This window comes from Oncorhynchus nerka, linkage group LG5, assembly GCF_034236695.1.
Source record: "Oncorhynchus nerka isolate Pitt River linkage group LG5, Oner_Uvic_2.0, whole genome shotgun sequence".
Taxonomy (NCBI): domain Eukaryota; kingdom Metazoa; phylum Chordata; class Actinopteri; order Salmoniformes; family Salmonidae; genus Oncorhynchus; species Oncorhynchus nerka.
In genome coordinates this window covers 17,199,729-17,223,222 of record NC_088400.1, presented here as the reverse complement: position 1 = coordinate 17,223,222, position 23,494 = coordinate 17,199,729, and the positions used below count along the sequence as shown (strand labels likewise).

The following is a 23,494-nucleotide window of genomic DNA, read 5'->3' as shown; positions in this document are numbered from 1 at the left end:
CTGATGCCACTTTACCCTCCTTAATGTAAATATCTACCTCAATTACCTTGTTATTATCTATCCTGATGCCACTTTACCCTCCTTAATGTAAATATCTACCTCAATTACCTTGTTATTATCTATCCTGATGCCTAGTCACTTTACCCTCCTTAATGTAAATATCTACCTCAATTACCTTGTTATTATCTATCCTGATGCCTAGTTACTTTACCCTCCTTAATGTAAATATCTACCTCAATTACCTTGTTATTATCTATCCTGATGCCTAGTCACTTTACCCTCCTTAATGTAAATATCTACCTCAATTACCTTCTTATTATCTATCCTGATGTCACTTTACCCTCCTTAATGTAAATATCTACCTAAATTACCTTGTTATTATCTATCCTGATGCCTAGTCACTTTACCCTCGTTAATGTAAATATCTACCTCAATTACCTTGTTATTATCTATCCTGATGCCTAGTCACTTTACCCTCCTTAATGTAAATATCTACCTCAATTACCTTGTTATTATCTATCCTGATGTCACTTTGCCCTCCTTAATGTAAATATCTACCTCAATTACCTGGTTATTATCTATCCAGATGCCACTTTACCCTCCTTAATGTAAATATCTACCTAAATTACCTTGTTATTATCTATCCTGATGCCTAGTCACTTTACCCTCCTTAATGTACATATCTACCTCAATTACCTTGTTATTATCTATCCTGATGCCTAGTCACTTTACCCTCCTTAATGTAAATATCTACCTCAATTACCTTGTTATTATCTATCCTGATGTCACTTTGCCCTCCTTAATGTAAATATCTACCTCAATTACCCGGTTATTATCTATCCAGATGCCACTTTACCCTCCTTAATGTAAATATCTACCTCAATTACCTTGTTATTATCTATCCTGATTCCTAGTCACTTTACTCACTTTACATCTCATGGTAAAGATTACATATAGTATTCATATTATGACAAATAATTCATTTGATTTAATAGTAAATTACATATGGTAGAGATTTCCTCTAGCCCAGGTTTACACACATCCAAGCCAAGTGTTCTAGATGGTGAGAAATAGTGAACGAGTGCACACTTCAGGAGAAAATGGATTTGTCCATTGGGTTGTTATATTCAAAGCTAGTGAGCCCTGAAGGTTGGGTGGAGGTAGAGGAAGATTGGCTAGTGATTGGTTACTCACACAGATGACACGACTGGGAGAGCCAATTGACGAGCCCGGTGGAGAGATGGAGGTCTCTGACAGACGTCTGTGCTGTGGGGAGAAAGAAAAGAAAGTGAGGAAGGAGTGTAAGAAAGAGAAACATTCCAGATGACGTGGGAAAAGTTTGTATTTTGTATTTATTAAGGATCCCCATTAGTTCTGCCAAGGCAGCAGCTACTCTCCCTGGGGTTTATTAAGGATCCCCATTAGTTCTGCCAAGGCAGCAGCTACTCTCCCTGGGGTTTATTAAGGATCCCCATTAGTTCTGCCAAGGCAGAAGCTACTATCCCTGGGGTTTATTAAGGATCCCCATTAGTTCCTGCCAAGGCAGCAGCTACTCTCCCTGGGGTTTATTAAGGATCCCCATTAGTTCTGCCAAGGCAGCAGCTACTCTCCCTGGGGTTTATTATGGATCCCCATTAGTTCCTGCCAAGGCATCAGCTACTCTCCCTGTGGTTTATTATGGATCCCCATTAGTTCTGCCAAGGCATCAGCTACTCTCCCTGGGGTTTATTAAGGATCCCCATTAGTTCTGCCAAGGCATCAGCTACTCTCCCTGTGGTTTATTATGGATCCCCATTAGTTCTGCCAAGGCAGCAGCTACTCTCCCTGGGGTTTATTATGGATCCCCATTAGTTCTGCCAAGGCAGCAGCTACTCTCCCTGGGGTTTATTAAGGATCCCCATTAGTTCTGCCAAGGCTCAGCAAATCTAAATGGGGTTTATTATGGATCCCCATTAGTTCTGCAAGGCATCAGCTACTCTCCCTGGGGTTTATTATGGATCCCCATTAGTTCTGCCAAGGCATCAGCTACTCTCCCTGGGGTTTATTATGGATCCCCATTAGTTCTGCCAAGGCAGCAGCTACTCTCCCTGGGGTTTATTAAGGATCCCCATTAGTTCTGCCAAGGCACCAGCTACTCTCCCTGGGGTTTATTAAGGATCCCCATTACTTCCTGTCAAGGCAGCAGCTACTCTTCCTTTGGATTTATTATGGATCCCATTAGTTCTGCCAAGGCATCAGCTACTCTCCCTGGGGTTTATTATGGATCCCCATTAGTTCTGCCATGGCAGCAGCTACTCTCCCTGGGGTTTAATAAGGATCCCCATTAGTTCTGCCAAGGCACCAGCTACTCTCCCTGGGGTTTATTAAGGATCCCCATTACTTCCTGTCAATGCAGCAGCTACTCTTCCTTTGGATTTATTATGGATCCCATTAGTTCTGCCAAGGCAGCAGCTACTCTCCCTGGGGTTTATTATGGATCCCCATGAGTTCTGCCAAGGCATCAGCTACTCTCCCTGGGGTTTATTATGGATCCCCATTAGTTCTGCCAAGGCAGCAGCTACTCTCCCTGGGGTTTATTAAGGATCCCCATTAGTTCTGCCAAGGCACCAGCTACTCTCCCTGGGGTTTATTAAGGATCCCCATTACTTCCTGTCAAGGCAGCAGCTACTCTTCCTTTGGATTTATTATGGATCCCATTAGTTCTGCCAAGGCAGCAGCTACTCTCCCTGAGGTTTATTATGGATCCCATTAGTTCTGCCAAGGCAGCAGCTACTCTCCCTGGGGTCCAAACACATTAAAGCATTTACATTACATACAAAACAAAAAATAAAACTGTACATCAAATAACATTATTTCAACAATACATATCTACAAGTAAAGTGATATCTGTGTTTCTGTAGAGTAGAGTGATATCTGTGTTTCTGTAGAGTAGAGTGATATCTGTGTTTCTGTAGAGTAGAGTGATATCTGTGTTTCTGTAGAGTAGAGTGATATCTGTGTTTCTGTAGAGTAGAGTGATATCTGTGTTTCTGTTAGAGTAGAGTGATATCTGTGTTTCTGTAGAGTAGAGTGATATATGTGTTTCTGTAGAGTAGTGAGTTTGATATCTGTGTTTCTGTTTAGTAGAGTGATATCTGTGTTTCTAGTAGAGTGATAGAGTGATATCTGTGTTTCTGTTTAGTAGAGTGATATCTGTGTTTCTGTAGAGTAGAGTGATATCTGTGTTTCTGTTTAGTAGAGTGATATCTGTGTTTCTGTAGAGTAGAGTGATATCTGTGTTTCTGTTTAGTAGAGTGATATCTGTGTTTCTGTTTAGTAGAGTGATATCTGTGTTTCTGTAGAGTAGAGTGATAGTAGAGTGATATCTGTGTTTGATGATATCTGTGTTTCTAGAGTAGAGTGATATCTGTGTTTCTGTTTAGTAGAGTGATACCTGTGTTTCTGTTTAGTAGAGTGATACCTGTGTTTCTGTTTAGTAGAGTGATACCTGTGTTTCTGTTTAGTAGAGTGATATCTGTGTTTCTGTTTAGTAGAGTGATATGTGTGTTTCTGTTTAGTAGAGTGATATCTGTGTTTCTGTAGAGTAGAGTGATATCTGTGTTTCTGTTTAGTAGAGTGATATCTGTGTTTCTGTAGAGTAGAGTGATATCTGTGTTTCTGTTTAGTAGAGTGATATCTGTGTTTCTGTAGAGTAGAGTGATATCTGTGTTTCTGTTTAGTAGAGTGATATCTGTGTTTCTGTAGAGTAGAGTGATATCTGTGTTTCTGTAGAGTAGAGTGATATGTGTGTTTCTGTTTAGTAGAGTGATATCTGTGTTTCTGTTTAGTAGAGTGATATCTGTGTTTCTGTTTAGTAGAGTGATATCTGTGTTTCTGTTTAGTAGAGTGATATCTGTGTTTCTGTAGAGTAGAGTGATATCTGTGTTTCTGTTTAGTAGAGTGATATCTGTGTTTCTGTTTAGTAGAGTGATATCTGAGTGATATGTGTGTTTCTGTAGAGTAGAGTGATATCTGTGTTTCTGTAGAGTAGAGTGATATCTGTGTTTCTGTTTAGTAGAGTGATATCTGTGTTTCTGTAGAGTAGAGTGATATCTGTGTTTCTGTAGAGTAGAGTGATATCTGTGTTTCTGTAGAGTAGAGTGATATCTGTGTTTCTGTTTAGTAGAGTGATATCTGTGTTTCTGTTTAGTAGAGTGATATGTGTGTTTCTGTAGAGTGATATCTGTGTTTCTGTAGAGTAGAGTGATATCTGTGTTTCTGTAGAGTAGAGTGATATCTGTGTTTCTGTTTAGTAGAGTGATATCTGTGTTTCTGTAGAGTAGAGTGATATCTGTGTTTCTGTAGAGTAGAGTGATATCTGTGTTTCTGTAGAGTAGAGTGATATCTGTGTTTCTGTAGAGTAGAGTGATATCTGTGTTTCTGTTTAGTAGAGTGATATCTGTGTTTCTGTTTAGTAGAGTGATATCTGTGTTTCTGTTTAGTAGAGTGATATATGTGTTTCTGTTTAGTAGAGTGATATCTGTGTTTCTGTTTAGTAGAGTGATATATGTGTTTCTGTTTAGTAGAGTGATATCTGTGTTTCTGTAGAGTAGAGTGATATCTGTGTTTCTGTAGAGTAGAGTGATAGAGTAGAGTGATATCTGTGTTTCTGTTTAGTAGATATGTGTGTTTCTGTTTAGTAGATATCTGTGTTTCTGTTTAGTAGAGTGATATCTGTGTTTCTGTAGAGTAGAGTGATATCTGTGTTTCTGTTTAGTAGAGTGATATCTGTGTTTCTGTTTAGTAGAGTGATATCTGTGTTTCTGTTGTAGAGATAGTGTTTCTGTGTTTCTGTAGAGTAGAGTGATATCTGTGTTTCTGTAGAGTAGAGTGATATCTGTGTTTCTGTAGAGTAGAGTGATATCTGTGTTTCTGTTTAGTAGAGTGATATCTGTGTTTCTGTTTAGTAGAGTGATATCTGTGTTTCTGTAGAGTAGAGTGATATCTGTGTTTCTGTTTAGTAGAGTGATATCTGTGTTTCTGTTTAGTAGAGTGATATGTGTGTTTCTGTTTAGTAGAGTGATATCTGTGTTTCTGTAGAGTAGAGTGATATGTGTGTTTCTGTTTAGTAGAGTGATATCTGTGTTTCTGTAGAGTAGAGTGATAGTAGAGTGATATCTGTGTTTCTGTAGAGTAGAGTGATATCTGTGTTTCTGTAGAGTAGAGTGATATCTGTGTTTCTGTTTAGTAGAGTGATATCTGTGTTTCTGTAGAGTAGAGTGATATCTGTGTTTCTGTTTAGTAGAGTGATATCTGTGTTTCTGATATCTGTGTTTCTGTAGAGTAGAGTGATATATGTGTTTCTGTTTAGTAGAGTGATATCTGTGTTTCTGTTTAGTAGAGTGATATCTGTGTTTCTGTTTAGTAGAGTGATATGTGTGTTTCTGTTTAGTAGAGTGATATCTGTGTTTCTGTAGAGTAGAGTGATATATGTGTTTCTGTTTAGTAGAGTGATATCTGTGTTTCTGTTTAGTAGAGTGATATATGTGTTTCTGTAGAGTAGAGTGATATCTGTGTTTCTGTTTAGTAGAGTGATATTGTGTTTCTGTAGAGTAGAGTGATATCTGTGTTTCTGTTTAGTAGAGTGATATCTGTGTTTCTGTAGAGTAGAGTGATATCTGTGTTTCTGTTTAGTAGAGTGATATATGTGTTTCTGTTTAGTAGAGTGATATATGTGTTTCTGTTTAGTAGAGTGATATATGTGTTTCTGTTTAGTAGAGTTTAGAGTAGAGTGATATCTGTGTTTCTGTTTAGTAGAGTGATATCTGTGTTTCTGTTTAGTAGAGTGATATCTGTGTTTCTGTAGAGTAGAGTGATATCTGTGTTTCTGTTTAGTAGAGTGATATCTGTGTTTCTGTTTAGTAGAGTGATATCTGTGTTTCTGTAGAGTAGAGTGATATCTGTGTTTCTGTTTAGTAGAGTGATATCTGTGTTTCTGTTTAGTAGAGTGATATCTGTGTTTCTGTAGAGTAGAGTGATATCTGTGTTTCTGTAGAGTAGAGTGATATGTAGAGTAGAGTGATATGTGTTTCTGTTTAGTAGAGTGATATCTGTGTTTCTGTAGAGTAGAGTGATATCTGTGTTTCTGTAGAGTAGAGTGATATCTGTGTTTCTGTTTAGTAGAGTGATATCTGTGTTTCTGTAGAGTAGAGTGATATCTGTGTTTCTGTAGAGTAGAGTGATATCTGTGTTTCTGTAGAGTAGAGTGATATCTGTGTTTCTGTAGAGTAGAGTGATATCTGTGTTTCTGTAGAGTAGAGTGATATCTGTGTTTCTGTTTAGTAGAGTGATATATGTGTTTCTGTTTAGTAGAGTGATATATGTGTTTCTGTAGAGTAGAGTGATATCTGTGTTTCTGTTTAGTAGAGTGATATCTGTGTTTCTGTTTAGTAGAGTGATATCTGTGTTTCTGTGTAGAGTGATATCTGTGTTTCTGTTTAGTAGAGTGATATCTGTGTTTCTGTAGAGTAGAGTGATCTGTGTTTCTGTTTAGTAGAGTGATATCTGTGTTTCTGTTTAGTAGAGTTATGTGTGTTTCTGTAGAGTAGAGTGATATCTGTGTTTCTGTAGAGTATATGTGTTTCTGAGTGATATCTGTGTTTCTGTAGAGTAGAGTGATATCTGTGTTTCTGTTTAGTAGAGTGATATCTGTGTTTCTGTTATCTGTGTTTCTGTAGAGTAGAGTGATATGTGTGTTTCTGTTTAGTAGAGTGATATCTGTGTTTCTGTTTAGTAGAGTGATATCTGTGTTTCTGTTAGTAGAGTGATATCTGTGTTTCTGTTTAGTAGAGTGATATCTGTGTTTCTGTTTAGAGTAGAGTGATATCTGTGTTTCTTTAGTAGAGTGATATCTGTGTTTCTGTTTAGTAGAGTGATATCTGTGTTTCTGTAGAGTAGAGTGATATGTGTGTTTCTGTAGAGTAGAGTGATATCTGTGTTTCTGTTTAGTAGAGTGATATCTGTGTTTCTGTAGAGTAGAGTGATATCTGTGTTTCTGTTTAGTAGAGTGATATCTGTGTTTCTGTTTAGTAGAGTGATATATGTGTTTCTGTTTAGTAGAGTGATATCTGTGTTTCTGTTTAGTAGAGTGATATCTGTGTTTCTGTAGATATATGTGTGTTTCTGTAGTAGAGTGATATCTGTGTTTCTGTTTAGTAGAGTGATATATGTGTTTCTGTTTAGTAGAGTGATATATGTGTTTCTGTTTAGTAGAGTGATATCTGTGTTTCTGTTTAGTAGAGTGATATATGTGTTTCTGTAGAGTAGAGTGATATCTGTGTTTCTGTAGAGTAGAGTGATATCTGTGTTTCTGTAGAGTAGAGTGATATCTGTGTTTCTGTTTAGTAGAGTGATATCTGTGTTTCTGTAGAGTAGAGTGATATCTGTGTTTCTGTTTAGTAGAGTGATATATGATATCTGTGTTTCTGTAGAGTGATATATGTGTTTCTGTTTAGTAGAGTAGAGTGATATGTGTTTCTGTGTTTTAGTAGAGTGATATCTGTGTTTCTGTAGAGTAGAGTGATATCTGTGTTTCTGTAGAGTGATAGTAGAGTGATATCTGTGTTTCTGTTTAGTAGAGTGATATCTGTGTTTCTGTTTAGTAGAGTGATATCTGTGTTTCTGTTTAGTAGAGTGATATATGTGTTTCTGTTTAGTAGAGTGATATCTGTGTTTCTGTTTAGTAGAGTGATATCTGTGTTTCTGTAGAGTAGAGTGATATCTGTGTTTCTGTTTAGTAGAGTGATATCTGTGTTTCTGTTTAGTAGAGTGATATATGTGTTTCTGTTTAGTAGAGTGATATCTGTGTTTCTGTTTAGTAGAGTGATATCTGTGTTTCTGTAGAGTAGAGTGATATCTGTGTTTCTGTAGAGTAGAGTGATATCTGTGTTTCTGTTTAGTAGAGTGATAGTGTGATATGATATCTGTGTTTCTGTAGAGTAGAGTGATATCTGTGTTTCTGTTTAGTAGAGTGATATCTGTGTTTCTGTAGAGTAGAGTGATATCTGTGTTTCTGTTTAGTAGAGTGATATGTGTGTTTCTGTAGAGTAGAGTGATATCTGTGTTTCTGTTTAGTAGAGTGATATGTGTGTTTCTGTATAGTAGAGTGATATCTGTGTTTCTGTAGAGTAGAGTGATATCTGTGTTTCTGTTTAGTAGAGTGATATCTGTGTTTCTGTTTAGTAGAGTGATATGTGTGTTTCTGTAGAGTAGAGTGATATCTGTGTTTCTGTTTAGTAGAGTGATATCTGTGTTTCTGTTTAGTAGAGTGATATCTGTGTTTCTGTAGAGTAGAGTGATATCTGTGTTTCTGTAGAGTAGAGTGATATCTGTGTTTCTGTTTAGTAGAGTGATATCTGTGTTTCTGTTTAGTAGAGTGATATCTGTGTTTCTGTTTAGTAGAGTGATATGTGTGTTTCTGTAGAGTAGAGTGATATCTGTGTTTCTGTAGAGTAGAGTGATATCTGTGTTTCTGTAGAGTAGAGTGATATCTGTGTTTATAGAGTGATATCTGTGTTTCTGTTTAGTAGAGTGATATCTGTGTTTCTGTAGAGTAGAGTGATATCTGTGTTTCTGTAGAGTAGAGTGATATCTGTGTTTCTGTTTAGTAGAGTGATATCTGTGTTTCTGTAGAGTAGAGTGATATCTGTGTTTCTGTTTAGTAGAGTGATATCTGTGTTTCTGTTTAGTAGAGTGATATCTGTGTTTCTGTTTAGTAGAGTGATATCTGTGTTTCTGTTAGTAGTGATATCTGTGAGTAGATGATATGTGTTTCTGTTTAGTAGAGTGATATATGTGTTTCTGTTTAGTAGAGTGATATATGTGTTTCTGTTTAGTAGAGTGATATCTGTGTTTCTGTTTAGAGTGATAGAGTGATATCTGTGTTTCTGTTTAGTAGAGTGATATGTGTGTTTGTTTGTAGAGTAGAGTGATATCTGTGTTTCTGTTTAGTAGAGTGATATCTGATATCTGTGTTTCTGTAGAGTAGAGTGATATGTGTGTTTCTGTTTAGTAGAGTGATATCTGTGTTTCTGTAGAGTAGAGTGATATCTGTGTTTCTGTTTAGTATCTGTGTTTCTGATATCTGTGTTTCTGTTTAGTAGAGTGATATGATATGTGTTTCTGTAGAGTAGAGTGATATCTGTGTTTCTGTTTAGTAGAGTGATATCTGTGTTTCTGTTTAGTAGAGTGATATCTGTGTTTCTGTAGAGTAGAGTGATATCTGTGTTTCTGTTTAGTAGAGTGATATCTGTGTTTCTGTAGAGTAGAGTGATATCTGTGTTTCTGTAGAAGTAGAGTGATATCTGTGTTTCTGTTTAGTAGAGTGATATCTGTGTTTCTGTTTAGAGTGATATCTGTGTTTCTGTAGAGTAGAGTGATATGTGTGTTTCTGTAGAGTAGAGTGATATCTGTGTTTCTGTTTAGTAGAGTGATATGTGTGTTTCTGTAGAGTAGAGTGATATCTGTGTTTCTGTAGAGTAGAGTGATATCTGTGTTTCTGTTTAGTAGAGTGATATCTGTGTTTCTGTAGAGTAGAGTGATATCTGTGTGTTTCTGTTTAGTAGAGTGATATGTGTGTTTCTGTAGAGTAGAGTGATATCTGTGTTTCTGTTTAGTAGAGTGATATCTGTGTTTCTGTTTAGTAGAGTGATATCTGTGTTTCTGTAGAGTAGAGTGATATCTGTGTTTCTGTTTAGTAGAGTGATATCTGTGTTTCTGTAGAGTAGAGTGATATCTGTGTTTCTGTTTAGTAGAGAAATATGTGTGTTTCTATAGATTGATATCTGTGTTTCTGTTTGTAGAGTAGAGTGATATCTGTGTTTCTGTTTAGTAGAGTGATATCTGTGTTTCTGTAGAGTAGAGTGATATCTGTGTTTCTGTTTAGTAGAGTGATATGTGTGTTTCTGTAGAGTAGAGTGATATCTGTGTTTCTGTAGAGTAGAGTGATATGTGTGTTTCTGTAGAGTAGAGTGATATCTGTGTTTCTGTTTAGTAGAGTGATATCTGTGTTAGAGAGAGTGATATCTGTGTTTCTGTTTAGTAGAGTGATATCTGTGTTTCTGTAGAGTAGAGTGATATAGAGTGATATATGTGTTTCTGTAGAGTAGAGTGATATCTGTGTTTCTGTTTAGTAGAGTGAGTGATATGTGTGTTTCTGTAGAGTAGAGTGATATCTGTGTTTCTGTTTAGTAGAGTGATATGTGTGTTTCTGTAGAGTAGAGTGATATCTGTGTTTCTGTTTAGTAGAGTGATATGTGTGTTTCTGTAGAGTAGAGTGATATCTGTGTTTCTGTTTAGTAGAGTGATATGTGTGTTTCTGTAGAGTAGAGTGATATCTGTGTTTCTGTAGAGTAGAGTGATATCTGTGTTTCTGTAGAGTAGAGTGATATCTGTGTTTCTGTTTAGTAGAGTGATATCTGTGTTTCTGTAGAGTAGAGTGATATCTGTGTTTCTGTAGAGTAGAGTGATATGTGTGTTTCTGTAGAGTAAAGTGATATCTGTGTTTCTGTTTAGTAGAGTGATATCTGTGTTTCTGTTTAGTAGAGTGATATCTGTGTTTCTGTAGAGTAGAGTGATATCTGTGTTTCTGTAGAGTAGAGTGATATCTGTGTTTCTGTTTAGTAGAGTGATATCTGTGTTTCTGTAGAGTAGAATGATATCTGTGTTTCTGTAGAGTAGAGTGATATCTGTGTTTCTGTTTAGTAGAGTGATATCTGTGTTTCTGTAGAGTAGAGTGATATCTGTGTTTCTGTAGAGTAGAGTGATATGTGTGTTTCTGTTTAGTAGAATGATATCTGTGTTTCTGTAGAGTAGATTGATATCTGTGTTTCTGTAGAGTAGAGTGATATCTGTGTTTCTGTAGAGTAGAGTGATATGTGTTCCTGTCTCACCCTGATTCTTCTCTCTGATCTGGCTGCTTGCTTACACAAAGGGTGCCACACCTCACCACCTGAGAGAGAGAGAGAGAGAGGGAGAGAGAGAGAGGAGAGAGAGAGAGAGAGAGAGAGAGAGAGAGATGGAGGGAGAGAGAGAGAGAGAGAGAGAGAGAGAGAGAGAGAGAGAGAGAGAGAGAGAGAGAGAGAGAGAGACAGAGAGACAGACAGACAGACAGACAGACAGACCAGACAGACAGACAGACAGACAGACAGGTCATTATGAATTTTATAAATCAGTGATGCTGTGTGTGTGTGTGTGTGTGTGTGTGTGTGTGTGTGTGTGTGTGTGTGTGTGTGTGTGTGTGTGTGTGTGTGTGTGTGTTACCATGCAGGTACATTTCTTCTCCCTCTGTGAACATCATGTGACAGCGGGCACAGCGTGCACATGTAGGGTGGTAGTGTTTCCCCCCTGCCTGGACACAGAGAGAGAGAGACGGTAGTGAGACAACATAAACAGTAGAAAGAGCAGGAGCAGGAGAAGAACAGAGCACTAGAGGAGAGAATTAGACTGCTGGAGGAGAGGGTGAGGGGGATGGAGTGTGACAGAGAACAACCAACTAGAAATGTGTCCATCCCCACAAAGAAGCCAGAAAAACAGCCCACTTCATCTCCTGACCATAGCATCGACACCACAGCAGAAGAGTCCACCCTTGACCATAGTATCGACACCACAGGAGAAGAGTCCACCCTGACTATAGCATCGACACCACAGCAGAAGAGTCCACCCTGACCATAGCATTGACACCACAGCAGAAGAGTCCACCCTGACCATAGCATCAACACCACAGCAGAAGAGTCCACCCTGACCATAGCATCAACACCACAGCAGAAGAGTCCACCCTGACCATAGCATCAACACCACAGCAGAAGAGTCCACCCTGACCATAGCATCAACACCACAGCGACACCACAGCAGAAGAGTCCACCCTGACCATAGCATCAACACCACAGCAGAAGAGTCCACCCTGACCATAGCATCGACACCACAGCAGAAGAGTCCTGACCATAGCATCAACACCACAGCAGAAGAGTCCACCCTGACCATAGCATCAACACCACAGCAGAAGAGTCCACCCTGACCATAGCATCGACACCACAGCAGAAGAGTCCACCCTGACCATAGCATCGACACCACAGCAGAAGAGTCCACCCTGACCATAGCATCAACACCACAGCAGAAGAGTCCAGTCCACCTGACCATAGCATCGACACCACAGCAGAAGAGTCCACCCTGACCATAGCATCAACACCACAGCAGAAGAGTCCACCCTGACCATAGCATCAACACCACAGCAGAAGAGTCCACCCTGACCATAGCATCAACACCACAGCAGAAGAGTCCACCCTGACCATAGCATCAACACCACAGCAGAAGAGTCCACCCTGACCATAGCATCGACACCACAGCAGAAGAGTCCACCCTGACCATAGCATCAACACCACAGCAGAAGAGTCCACCCTGACCATAGCATCGACACCACAGCAGAAGAGTCCACCCTGACCATAGCATCAACACCACAGCAGAAGAGTCCACCCTGACCATAGCATCAACACCACAGCAGAAGAGTCCACCCTGACCATAGCATCGACACCACAGCAGAAGAGTCCACCCTGACCATAGCATCGACACCACAGCAGAAGAGTCCACCCTGACCATAGCATCAACACCACAGCAGAAGAGTCCACCCTGACCATAGCATCAACACCACAGCAGAAGAGTCCACCCTGACCATAGCATCGAAATCACAGCAGGACAGACAAATGAAGAACCCCAAGCTCAGGTTATCTCACCCACTCTGAGCAGCCCCCCTGTCAGACACTCTGATGGCCCTCCTGACAACCCCCCACACCCACTGAGGACATACACAAGACACAGACTGTACTCCTTTTGGACTCAAATGGGAAATATATACAAGAAACATTTTGTGTCTAAACTCTGGTGTCCAAACACCCAGCACGACCTAGACCTTCTGTCTGAGGACCAACTAGATTCACCCAGCCACATAATAATACACACAGGCACAAACGACCTGGGATCACAGCAGGACAGGGTGGCCACAGTTCTCAAGGGAGTGATTGAAAAAGCTTATTCTACTTTCCCCAACACACAACACTACCATGAAAAGACTTCCACCCTGCTACCATACAGCGGGTAAATGCAGGTGTTTCCCATGGCTGTGCCTCAAAACCAAATGTTTTCCTGGCCCACCACTCCACTCTGGACTTGAACAGCCTTTATGACCAGGTCCACCTCTACAAGGCAGCAGTGCCCACCACTCCACTCTGGACTTGAACAGCCTTTATGACCAGGTCCACCTCTACAAGGCAGCAGTGCCCACCACTCCACTCTGGACTTGAACAGCCTTTATGACCAGGTCCACCTCTACAAGGCAGCAGTGCCCACCACTCCACTCTGGACTAGAACAGCCTCTATGACCAGGTCCACCTCTACAAGGCAGCAGTGCCCACCACTCCACTCTGGACTTGAACAGCCTTTATGACCAGGTCCACCTATACAAGGCAGCAGTGCCCATCTTCTCCCAGACCCTAAAGGAAATCGCTCTCAAATGCAGCCCTTAACACAGACGCAACAGATCAATAGACACCCAGTCCAGACCAGCGAGACACTCTCCCAGACCTGCGGAACCCCCCCTGGACCTACACATAGAGGACCCACGCCAAGAGGACATACATCCAGACCACAACACTACCAGCCACATCCACACCCCCACCCCAACCAATCAACACCCCCCCCAGTCAACAATGCCCACACCTCGTTTAGGCCCCTCAGATCAGACCCATACCCCTCCTGCCCACACAATGACCCCCACCCCCGCAAAGAGGGCCTCAACATGGACCGTGAGCCGGCGTTGTTGTGAAATTGTTAGGTTAGATTACTTGTTAGATATTACTGCATGGTCGGAACTAGAAGCACAAGCATTTCGCTACACTCGCATTAACATCTGCTAACCATGTGTATGTGACAAATAAAATGTGATTTGATTTGATCTCTAAAACAATACAGAAATATGCTACGGAAAAAGAAGGAACAGCACGTCAGAAATCAGCTCAATGTAATAGAAGAATCCATAGACTAACCATTTCTGGGAAAATTGGAAAACACTAAACAAACAACAACATGAATAATTATCTATCCAAAATGGAGATGCATGGGTAAACCACTTCTCCAATCTTTTTGGCCATATAGCAAAGAACAAACAGCAAAAACATATACATGATCAAATACAAATCTTAGAATCAGATATTAATAAAGTATTAATTCTCCAATTACCTTGAATGAAATTATAAAATATACAGACAACAATTGGCTATACTTAAACTCTTTAACCTCATCCTTAGCTCTGGCATCTTCCTCAATATTTGGAACCAAGGACTGATCACCCCAATCCACAAAAGTGGAGACAAATTTGACCCCAATAACTACCGTGGGATATGCGTCAACAGCAACCTTAGAAAATCCTCTGCATTGACAGCAGACTGAGGAAATGTTCAATTAGATTTTTACCAAATGATCATACGGCAGACCACGTATTCACCCTGCACACCCCAATAGACAAACGGCAGACCACGTATTCACCCTGCACACCCCAATAGACAAACGGCAGACCACGTATTCACCCTGCACACCCTGATCACAGACCACCCTGCACACCCAAATAGACAAACGGCAGACCACGTATTCACCCTGCACACCCCAATAGACAAACGGCAGACCACGTATTCACCCTGCACACCCGGCAGACCACGATCACCCTGCACACCCCAATAGACAAACGGCAGACCACGTATTCACCCTGCACACCCAAATAGACAAACGGCAGACCACGTATTCACCCTGCACACCCCAATAGACAAACGGCAGACCACGTATTCACCCTGCACACCCCAATGATCATACGGCAGACCACGTATTCACCCTGCACACCCCAATAGACAAACGGCAGACCACGTATTCACCCTGCACAGCCCAATAGACAAACGGCAGACCACGTATTCACCCTGCACACCCCAATAGACAAACGGCAGACCACGTATTCACCCTGCACACCCCAATAGACAAACAAACAAACCAAAACAAAGGCAAAGTCTTCTCATGCTTTGTTCATTTCAAAAAAGCCTTTGACTCAATTTAGCATGAGTGTCTGCTATACAAATTGATAGAAAGTGGTGTTGGGGGAAAAACATATGACGTTATAAAATCCATGCACACAAACAACAAGTGTGCAGTTAAAATTGGCAACATATAGATCAACGAATTGGCGAGGGCACTAGAACAGTCTGCAGCACCCGGCCTCACCCTACTAGAATCTCAAGTCAAATGTCTACTGTTTGCTGATGATCTGGTGCTTCTGTCAAGGAGGGCCTACAGCAGCACCCAGACCTTCTGCACAGATTCTGCCAAACCTAGGCCCTGACAGTAAATCTCAGTAAGACCAAAATAATGATGTCCCAAAAAAGGTCCAGTAGCCAGGACCACAAATACAAATTCCATCTAGACACCGTTGCCCTAAAAAACGATACATACCTTGGCCTAAACATCAGCGGCACAGGTAACTTCCACAATAGTGTGAATGATATGAGAGACGAGGCAAGAAGGGCATTCTATGCCATCAAAAGGAACATAACATTTGACATACCAATTATACAACCAATTGCCCTTATTGGTTGTGATGTCTGGGGTCTGCTAACCAACCAAGAATTCACAAAATGGGACAAACACCGAATTGAGACTCTGCATGCAGAATTGACTATGTACAGACTCAGTGAGCATAGCCTTGCTATTGAGAATGGCTGCCGTAGGCAAACCTGGCTCTCAAGAGAAGACCGGCTATGTGCACACTGCCCACAAAATGAGGTGGAAACTGAGCTGCACTTCCTAACCTCCTGACAATTGTATGACCATATTAGAGACACATATTTCCCTCAGATTATACAGATCCACAAAGAATTAAAAAACAAACCCAATTTTAATAAACTCCCATATCTACTGGGTGAAATTCCACAGTGTGACATCACAGCAGCAAGATTTGTGACCTGTTGCCACAAGAAAAGGGCAACCAGTGAAGAACATACACCATTGTAAATACAACCCACATTTATGTTGATTTATTTTCCCTTTTGTACTTTAACCATTTGCACATAGTTACAACACTGTATATATACATAATACGACAATTGTAATGTCTTCATTCTTTTGGATATTCTGTGAGTGTAATGTTTACTCTTCATTTTTATTGTTTATTTCACTTCTGTATATTATCTACTTCACTTGCTTTGTCAATGTTAACATATGTTTCCCATGCCAATAAATCCCCTTGAATTGAATTGAATTTAGAGAGGGAGAGAGACAGACAGGGAGACTACAGACTCAGTGAGCACAGTCTGGCTATTGAGACCTGTCGTCACAGGCAAACCTGGCTGCCCAGAGAGGACAGGCTGTGCTCACTCTGCTCCAGGGGAGAGGTAGAGACAGAGCTGCATTTCCTATCAGACCTAAGAGAAACTTTCTTTCCCCAAATGTTCATTCAGTACAAAGTATGTATTGAGTGAAAAGCCTAAATGTGCAGTTTTGGCAGCCAAATATGTGTCCTCATGCCACAACCTGAGGGACAGCCAGTGAAAAATGCAATGTAATGTCAATAATATTTCCCATTTAGTTTTGTTTTGGCTTTCATACAATGTCATGTGTCTTCTCAGTCATGTTGAGACCGGTCTACTACTATCGCTTTAATGTATTGTTATTTATTTTCCCTTGTGTACTTGAACTATTTGTACATTGTTACAACACTCTATATATATATATATACTATGACATTTGTAATGTCTTTATTGTTTTGAAACTTCTGTATGTGTAATGTTTACTGTTCATTTTTATTGTTTATTTCACTTTTGCATATTATCTACCTCACTTGCTTTGGCAATGTTAACACATTTCCCATGCCAATAAAACCCTTGTATTGAATTGAATTGAATTGAATTGAATTGAGAGAGAGAGAGAGACACACACAGAGACACACACACACACACACAGAGAGAGAGAGAGAGAGAGAGAGAGAGAGAGAGAGAGAGAAGGCCTGAGCTGCATAATCACAGAGTATTATGTAAGGTTCCTGTACAGATCAGTGTAATGTTCATTTTCTGTAAAGATCAGTGTAATATTCACTTTCTGCACAGATCAGTGTAATGTTCATTTCCTGTACAGATCAGTGTAATGTGCATTTTCTGTAAAGATCAGTGTAATATTCACTTTCTGCACAGATCAGTGTAATGTTCATTTCCTGTACAGATCAGTGTAATATTAATTTCCTGTACAGGTCAGTGTAATATTAATTTCCTGTACAGATCAGTGTAATATTAATTTCCTGTACAGATCAGTGTAATATTAATTTCCTGTACAGGTCAGTGTAATATTGATTTCCTGTACAGATCAGTGTAATATTAATTTCCTGTACAGGTCAGTGTAATATTAATTTCCTGTACAGGTCAGTGTAATATTAATTTCCTGTACAGGTCAGTGTAATATTAATTTCCTGTACAGGTCAGTGTAATATTAATTTCCTGTACAGGTCAGTGTAATATTAATTTCCTGTACAGGTATTAATTTCCTGTACAGATCAGTGTAATATTAATTTCCTGTACAGGTCAGTGTAATATTAATTTCCTGTACAGGTCAGTGTAATATTAATTTCCTGTACAGATCAGTGTAATATTAATTTCCTGTACAGGTCAGTGTAATATTAATTTCCTGTACAGGTCAGTGTAATATTAATTTCCTGTACAGGTCAGTGTATAGTAATAAATCATATTTTCAACCAGCTTCCTCCGTCTGTCTCAGGTGGCTCTGAGAGTGGGGCTTCAGCACACTGGGTGACCTGTTTCTGTCTCCAGTGTTCCGAGCTTCCGGCTCGTGTGTTTCGAGAGCGGCCTGTTTACCTGCGGTCCCAGAGGCAGCCATTAACGGTAAGAGTCTGTAATGAGGCCTGGGGTCTCTAACGGCTGCTGGGCTTGCTAGTTCTAATGGTCTATTAGACATTGGAGACAGAGACAGAGAGGCAGGAGGGACAGGAGGTCTGCTAGTTCTAATGGTCTATTAGACATTGGAGACAGAGACAGAGAGGCAGGAGGGACAGGAGGCCTGCTAGTTCTAATGGTCTATTAGACATTGGAGACAGAGACAGAGAGGCAGGAGGGACAGGAGGTCTGCTAGTTCTAATGGTCTATTAGACATTGGAGACAGAGACGGAGAGGCAGGAGGGACAGGAGGTCTGCTAGTTCTAATGGTCTATTAGACATTGGAGACAGAGACAGAGAGGCAGGAGGGAGGACAGGTCTGCTAGTTCTAATGGTCTATTAGACATTGGAGACAGAGACAGAGAGGCAGGAGGGAGGACAGACCTGCTAGTTCTAATGGTCTATTAGACATTGGAGACAGAGACAGAGAGGCAGGAGGGACAGGAGGTCTGCTAGTTCTAATGGTCTATTAGACATTGGAGACAGAGACAGAGAGGCAGGAGGGAGGACAGACCTGCTAGTTCTAATGGTCTATTAGACATTGGAGACAGAGACAGAGAGGCAGGAGGGAGGACAGACCTGCTAGTTCTAATGGTCTATTAGACATTGGAGACAGAGACGGAGAGGCAGGAGGGACAGGAGGTCTGCTAGTTCTAATGGTCTATTAGACCTTGGAGACAGAGACAGAGGGGCAGGAGGCCTTCTAGTTCTAATGGTCTATTAGACATTGGAGACAGAGACAGAGGGGCAGGAGGGACAGGAGGTCTGCTAGTTCTAATGGTCTATTAGACATTGGAGACAGAGACAGAGAGGCAGGAGGGACAGGAGGTCTGCTAGTTCTAATGGTCTATTAGACATTGGAGACAGAGACAGAGAGGCAGGAGGGAGGACAGACCTGCTAGTTCTAATGGTCTATTAGACATTGGAGACAGAGACAGAGAGGCAGGAGGGACAGGAGGCCTGCTAGTTCTAATGGTCTATTAGACATTGGAGACAGAGACAGAGAGGCAGGAGGGACAGGAGGTCTGCTAGTTCTAATGGTCTATTAGACATTGGAGACAGAGACAGAGAGGCAGGAGGGAGGACAGACCTGCTAGTTCTAATGGTCTGTTAGACCTTGGAGACAGAGACAGAGAGGCAGGAGGGACAGGAGGCCTTCTAGTTCTAATGGTCTATTAGACATTGGAGAACAGGAGGCAGGAGACCTGCTGGGAGGTCTTCTAGTTCTAATGGTCTATGGTCTATTTAGACATTGGAGACAGAGACAGAGAGGCAGGAGGGACAGGAGGTCTGCTAGTTCTAATGGTCTATTAGACATTGGAGACAGAGACAGAGGGGCAGGACGGAGGACAGACCTGCTAGTTCTAATGGTCTATTAGACATTGGAGACAGAGACAGAGAGGCAGGAGGGACAGGAGGTCTGCTAGTTCTAATGGTCTATTAGACATTGGAGACAGAGACAGAGGGGCAGGAGGGACAGGAGGCCTTCTAGCTCTAATGGTCTATTAGACATTGGAGACAGAGACAGAGAGGCAGGAGGGAGGACAGACCTGCTAGTTCTAATGGTCTATTAGATCTTGGAGACAGAGACAGAGAGGAAGGAGGGAGGACAGACCTGCTAGTTCTAATGGTCTATTAGACATTGGAGACAGAGACAGAGAGGCAGGAGGGACAGGAGGTCTGCTAGTTCTAATGGTCTGTTAGACCTTGGAGACAGAGACAGAGGGGCAGGAGGGACAGGAGGCCTTCTAGCTCTAATGGTCTATTAGACAGAGACAGAGAGGCAGGAGGGACAGGAGGGACAGGAGGTCTGCTAGCCCTAATGGTCTATTAGACAGAGACAGAGAGGCAGGAGGGACAGGAGGTCTGATAGTTCTAATGGTCTATTAGACATTGGAGACAGAGACAGAGAGGCAGGAGGGAGGACAGACCTGCTAGTTCTAATGGTCTATTAGATCTTGGAGACAGAGCCAGAGGGGCAGGAGGGACAGGAGGCCTTCTAGCTCTAATGGTCTATTAGATCTTGGAGACAGAGCCAGAGAGGCAGGAGGGAGGACAGACCTGCTAGTTCTAATGGTCTATTAGATCTTGGAGACAGAGCCAGAGGGGCAGGAGGGACAGGAGGCATTCTAGCTCTAATGGTCTATTAGATATTGGAGACAGAGCCAGAGAGGCAGGAGGGAGGACAGACCTGCTAGTTCTAATGGTCTATTAGACCTTGGAGACAGAGCCAGAGGGGCAGGAGGGACAGGAGGCCTTCTAGTTCTAATGGTCTATTAGACATTGGAGACAGAGACAGAGAGGCAGCAGGGACAGGAGGCCTTCTAGCTCTAATGGTCTATTAGACATTGGAGACAGAGCCAGAGAGGCAGGAGGGACAGGAGGTCTGCTAGTTCTAATGGTCTATTAGACATTGGAGACAGAGACAGATAGGCAGGAAGGAGGACAGACCTGCTAGTTCTAATGGTCTATTAGACATTGGAGACAGAGACAGAGGGGCAGGAGGGACAGGAGGTCTGCTAGTTCTAATGGTCTATTAGATCTTGGAGACAGAGACAGAGAGGCAGGAGGGACAGGAGGTCTGCTAGTTTTAATGGTCTATTAGACATTGGAGACAGAGACAGAGAGGCAGGAGGGACAGGAGGTCTGCTAGTTCTAATGGTCTATTAGACAGAGACAGAGACAGAGGGGCAGGAGGGAGGACATACCTGCTAGTTCTAATGGTCTGTTAGACCTTGGAGACAGAGATAGAGAGACATTAGAGACAGGAGGTCTGCTAGTTCTAATGGTCTATTAGACAGAGACAGAGAGGCAGGAGGGACAGGAGGTCTGCTAGTTCTAATGGTCTATTAGACAGAGACAGAGAGGCAGGAGGGACAGGAGGTCTGCTAGTTCTAATGGTCTATTAGACATTGGAGACAGAGATAGAGAGACATTAGAGACAGGAGGTCTGCTAGTTCTAATGGTCTATTAGACAGAGACAGAGAGGCAGGAGGGACAGGAGGGACTGGAGGGACAGGAGGACTTCTAGCTCTGATGGTCTATTAGACAGAGACAGAGAGGCAGGAGGGACAGGAGGGACAGGAGGTCTGCTAGTTCTAATGGTCTATTAGACAGAGACAGAGAGGCAGGAGGGACAGGAGGGACAGGAGGGATTGGAGGTCTTCTAGCTCTGATGGTCTATTAGACAGAGACAGAGAGGCAGGAGGGACAGGAGGGACAGGAGGTCTGCTAGTTCTAATGGTCTATTAGACAGAGACAGCAGAGGGACAGGAGGGACAGGAGGGACAGGAGGGACAGGAGGTCTGCTAGCTCTAATGGTCTATTAGACAGAGAGGCAGGAGGGACAGGAGGGACAGGAGGGACAGGAGGTCTGCTAGCTCTAATGGTCTATTAGACAGAGACAGAGAGGCAGGAGGGACAGGAGGGACAGGAGGTCTTCTAGCTCTAATGGTCTTTTAGACAGAGACAGAGAGGCAGGAGGGACAGGAGGGACAGGAGGGACAGGAGGTCTTCTAGCTCTAATGGTCTATTAGACAGAGACAGAGAGGCAGGAGGGACAGGAGGGACAGGAGGGACAGGAGGTCTGCTAGCTCTAATGGTCTATTAGACAGAGACAGAGAGGCAGGGGGACAGGAGGGACAGGAGGGACAGGAGGTCTTCTAGCTCTAATGGTCTTTTAGACAGAGACAGAGAGGCAGGAGGGACAGGATGGACAGGAGGTCTGCTAGCTCTAATGGTCTATTAGACAGAGACAGAGAGGCAGGAGGGACAGGAGGGACAGGAGGGACAGGAGGTCTTCTAGCTCTAATGGTCTATTAGACAGAGACAGAGAGGCAGGAGGGACAGGAGGGACAGGAGGGACAGGAGGTCTGCTAGCTCTAATGGTCTATTAGACAGAGACAGAGAGGCAGGAGGGACAGGAGGGACAGGAGGTCTGCTAGTTCTAATGGTCTATTAGACAGAGACAGAGAGGCAGGAGGGACAGGAGGGACAGGAGGGACAGGAGGTCTGCTAGCTCTAATGGTCTATTAGACAGAGAGGCAGGAGGGACAGGAGGGACAGGAGGGACAGGAGGTCTGCTAGCTCTAATGGTCTATTAGACAGAGACAGAGAGGCAGGAGGGACATGAGGGACAGGAGGTCTTCTAGCTCTAATGATCTTTTAGACAGAGACAGAGAGGCAGGAGGGACAGGAGGGACAGGAGGGACAGGAGGTCTTCTAGCTCTAATGGTCTATTAGACAGAGACAGAGAGGCAGGAGGGACAGGAGGACTGGAGGGACAGGAGGTCTCTAGTTCTAATGGTCTTTAGACAGAGACAGAGAGGCAGGAGGGACAGGATGGACAGGAGGTCTGCTAGCTCTAATGGTCTTTTAGACAGAGACAGAGAGGCAGGAGGGACAGGATGGACAGGAGGTCTGGCAGGAGGGACAGAGAGGCAGGAGGGACAGGAGGGACAGGAGGTCTTCTAGCTCTAATGGTCTATTAGACAGAGACAGAGAGGCAGGAGGGACAGGAGGGACAGGAGGGACAGGAGGTCTGCTAGCTCTAATGGTCTATTAGACAGAGACAGAGAGGCAGGAGGGACAGGAGGGACAGGAGGTCTGCTAGCTCTAATGGTCTATTAGACAGAGACAGAGAGGCAGGAGGGACAGGAGGCCTTCTAGCTCCTGCTGTGTTCTCACTGCTCATTACTGGAACAATCTCATCAAATGGGCTTCTCTGACTGTTTAAAGGACCAAAAACATCTCACAGTATTTTGTTCATTAGTCCACTGTTAATATGGTCCCAAACATTGTGCATGTTAGCAGTTAAGTTTTAAAAAGCAAAAAGTATGGAAATACGGTTTTGCATGACATGATGACATGGTCAGGCATGCAACATTTTTTGGGACCATATCAGTGGACTAATGAACAAAACACTGCAGCATTGGTATCTGGACACACACACACACACACACACACACACACACACACACACACACACACACACACACACACACACACACACACACACACACACACACACACACACACACACACACTCAGGAGATAAAGCCAGCCGTGTTGTAGAAGCTATTAATAACCCAGAGAGAGACAGACTGATGGAGAGGCACAGAGCACTTCACACACACAGAGGAGAGGAGAGGAGAGGAGAGGAGAGGAGAGGAGAGGAGAGGAGAGGAGAGGAGAGGAGAGGAGAGGAGAGGAGAGGAGAGGAGAGGAGAGGAGAGGAGAGGAGAGGAGAGGAGAGGAGAGGAGAGGAGGGGAAAGGAGAAAAGAGGTGAGGTGAGGAGATGAGATGAGGGGAGAGGGCCACAGAGGACAGTATAGGTCCCCAGGGGGAGTGTGTATGAGTGCTCACCTCCAGTACCCGTCCACTGATGTATCTGCTGCACGTCTCACACTTAATCCCAAACTGGGCGTGGTAATCAGACTCACAGTACGGCACATTGTCCCTAAAACACAAAGGCAAAAAATTACAATCA

The 23,494-nt window shown here is 42.5% G+C and overlaps 1 protein-coding gene across 1 annotated transcript in view; it reads right to left on the bottom strand.

The window, feature by feature from the left end:
- Positions 1 to 23,494, bottom strand: part of LOC115124943 (actin-binding LIM protein 3-like) — a 133,662-nt gene that overhangs the window by 57,601 nt on the left and 52,567 nt on the right. The window contains exons 6-9 of the mRNA XM_065018170.1: positions 23,371 to 23,464; positions 11,299 to 11,386; positions 10,929 to 10,987; positions 1,195 to 1,266 (exon numbers count right to left, since the gene is read on the bottom strand). Coding sequence (XP_064874242.1) covers positions 1,195 to 1,266; positions 10,929 to 10,987; positions 11,299 to 11,386; positions 23,371 to 23,464 — 313 coding nt within the window. The remainder of the gene's footprint in view (positions 1 to 1,194; positions 1,267 to 10,928; positions 10,988 to 11,298; positions 11,387 to 23,370; positions 23,465 to 23,494) is intronic.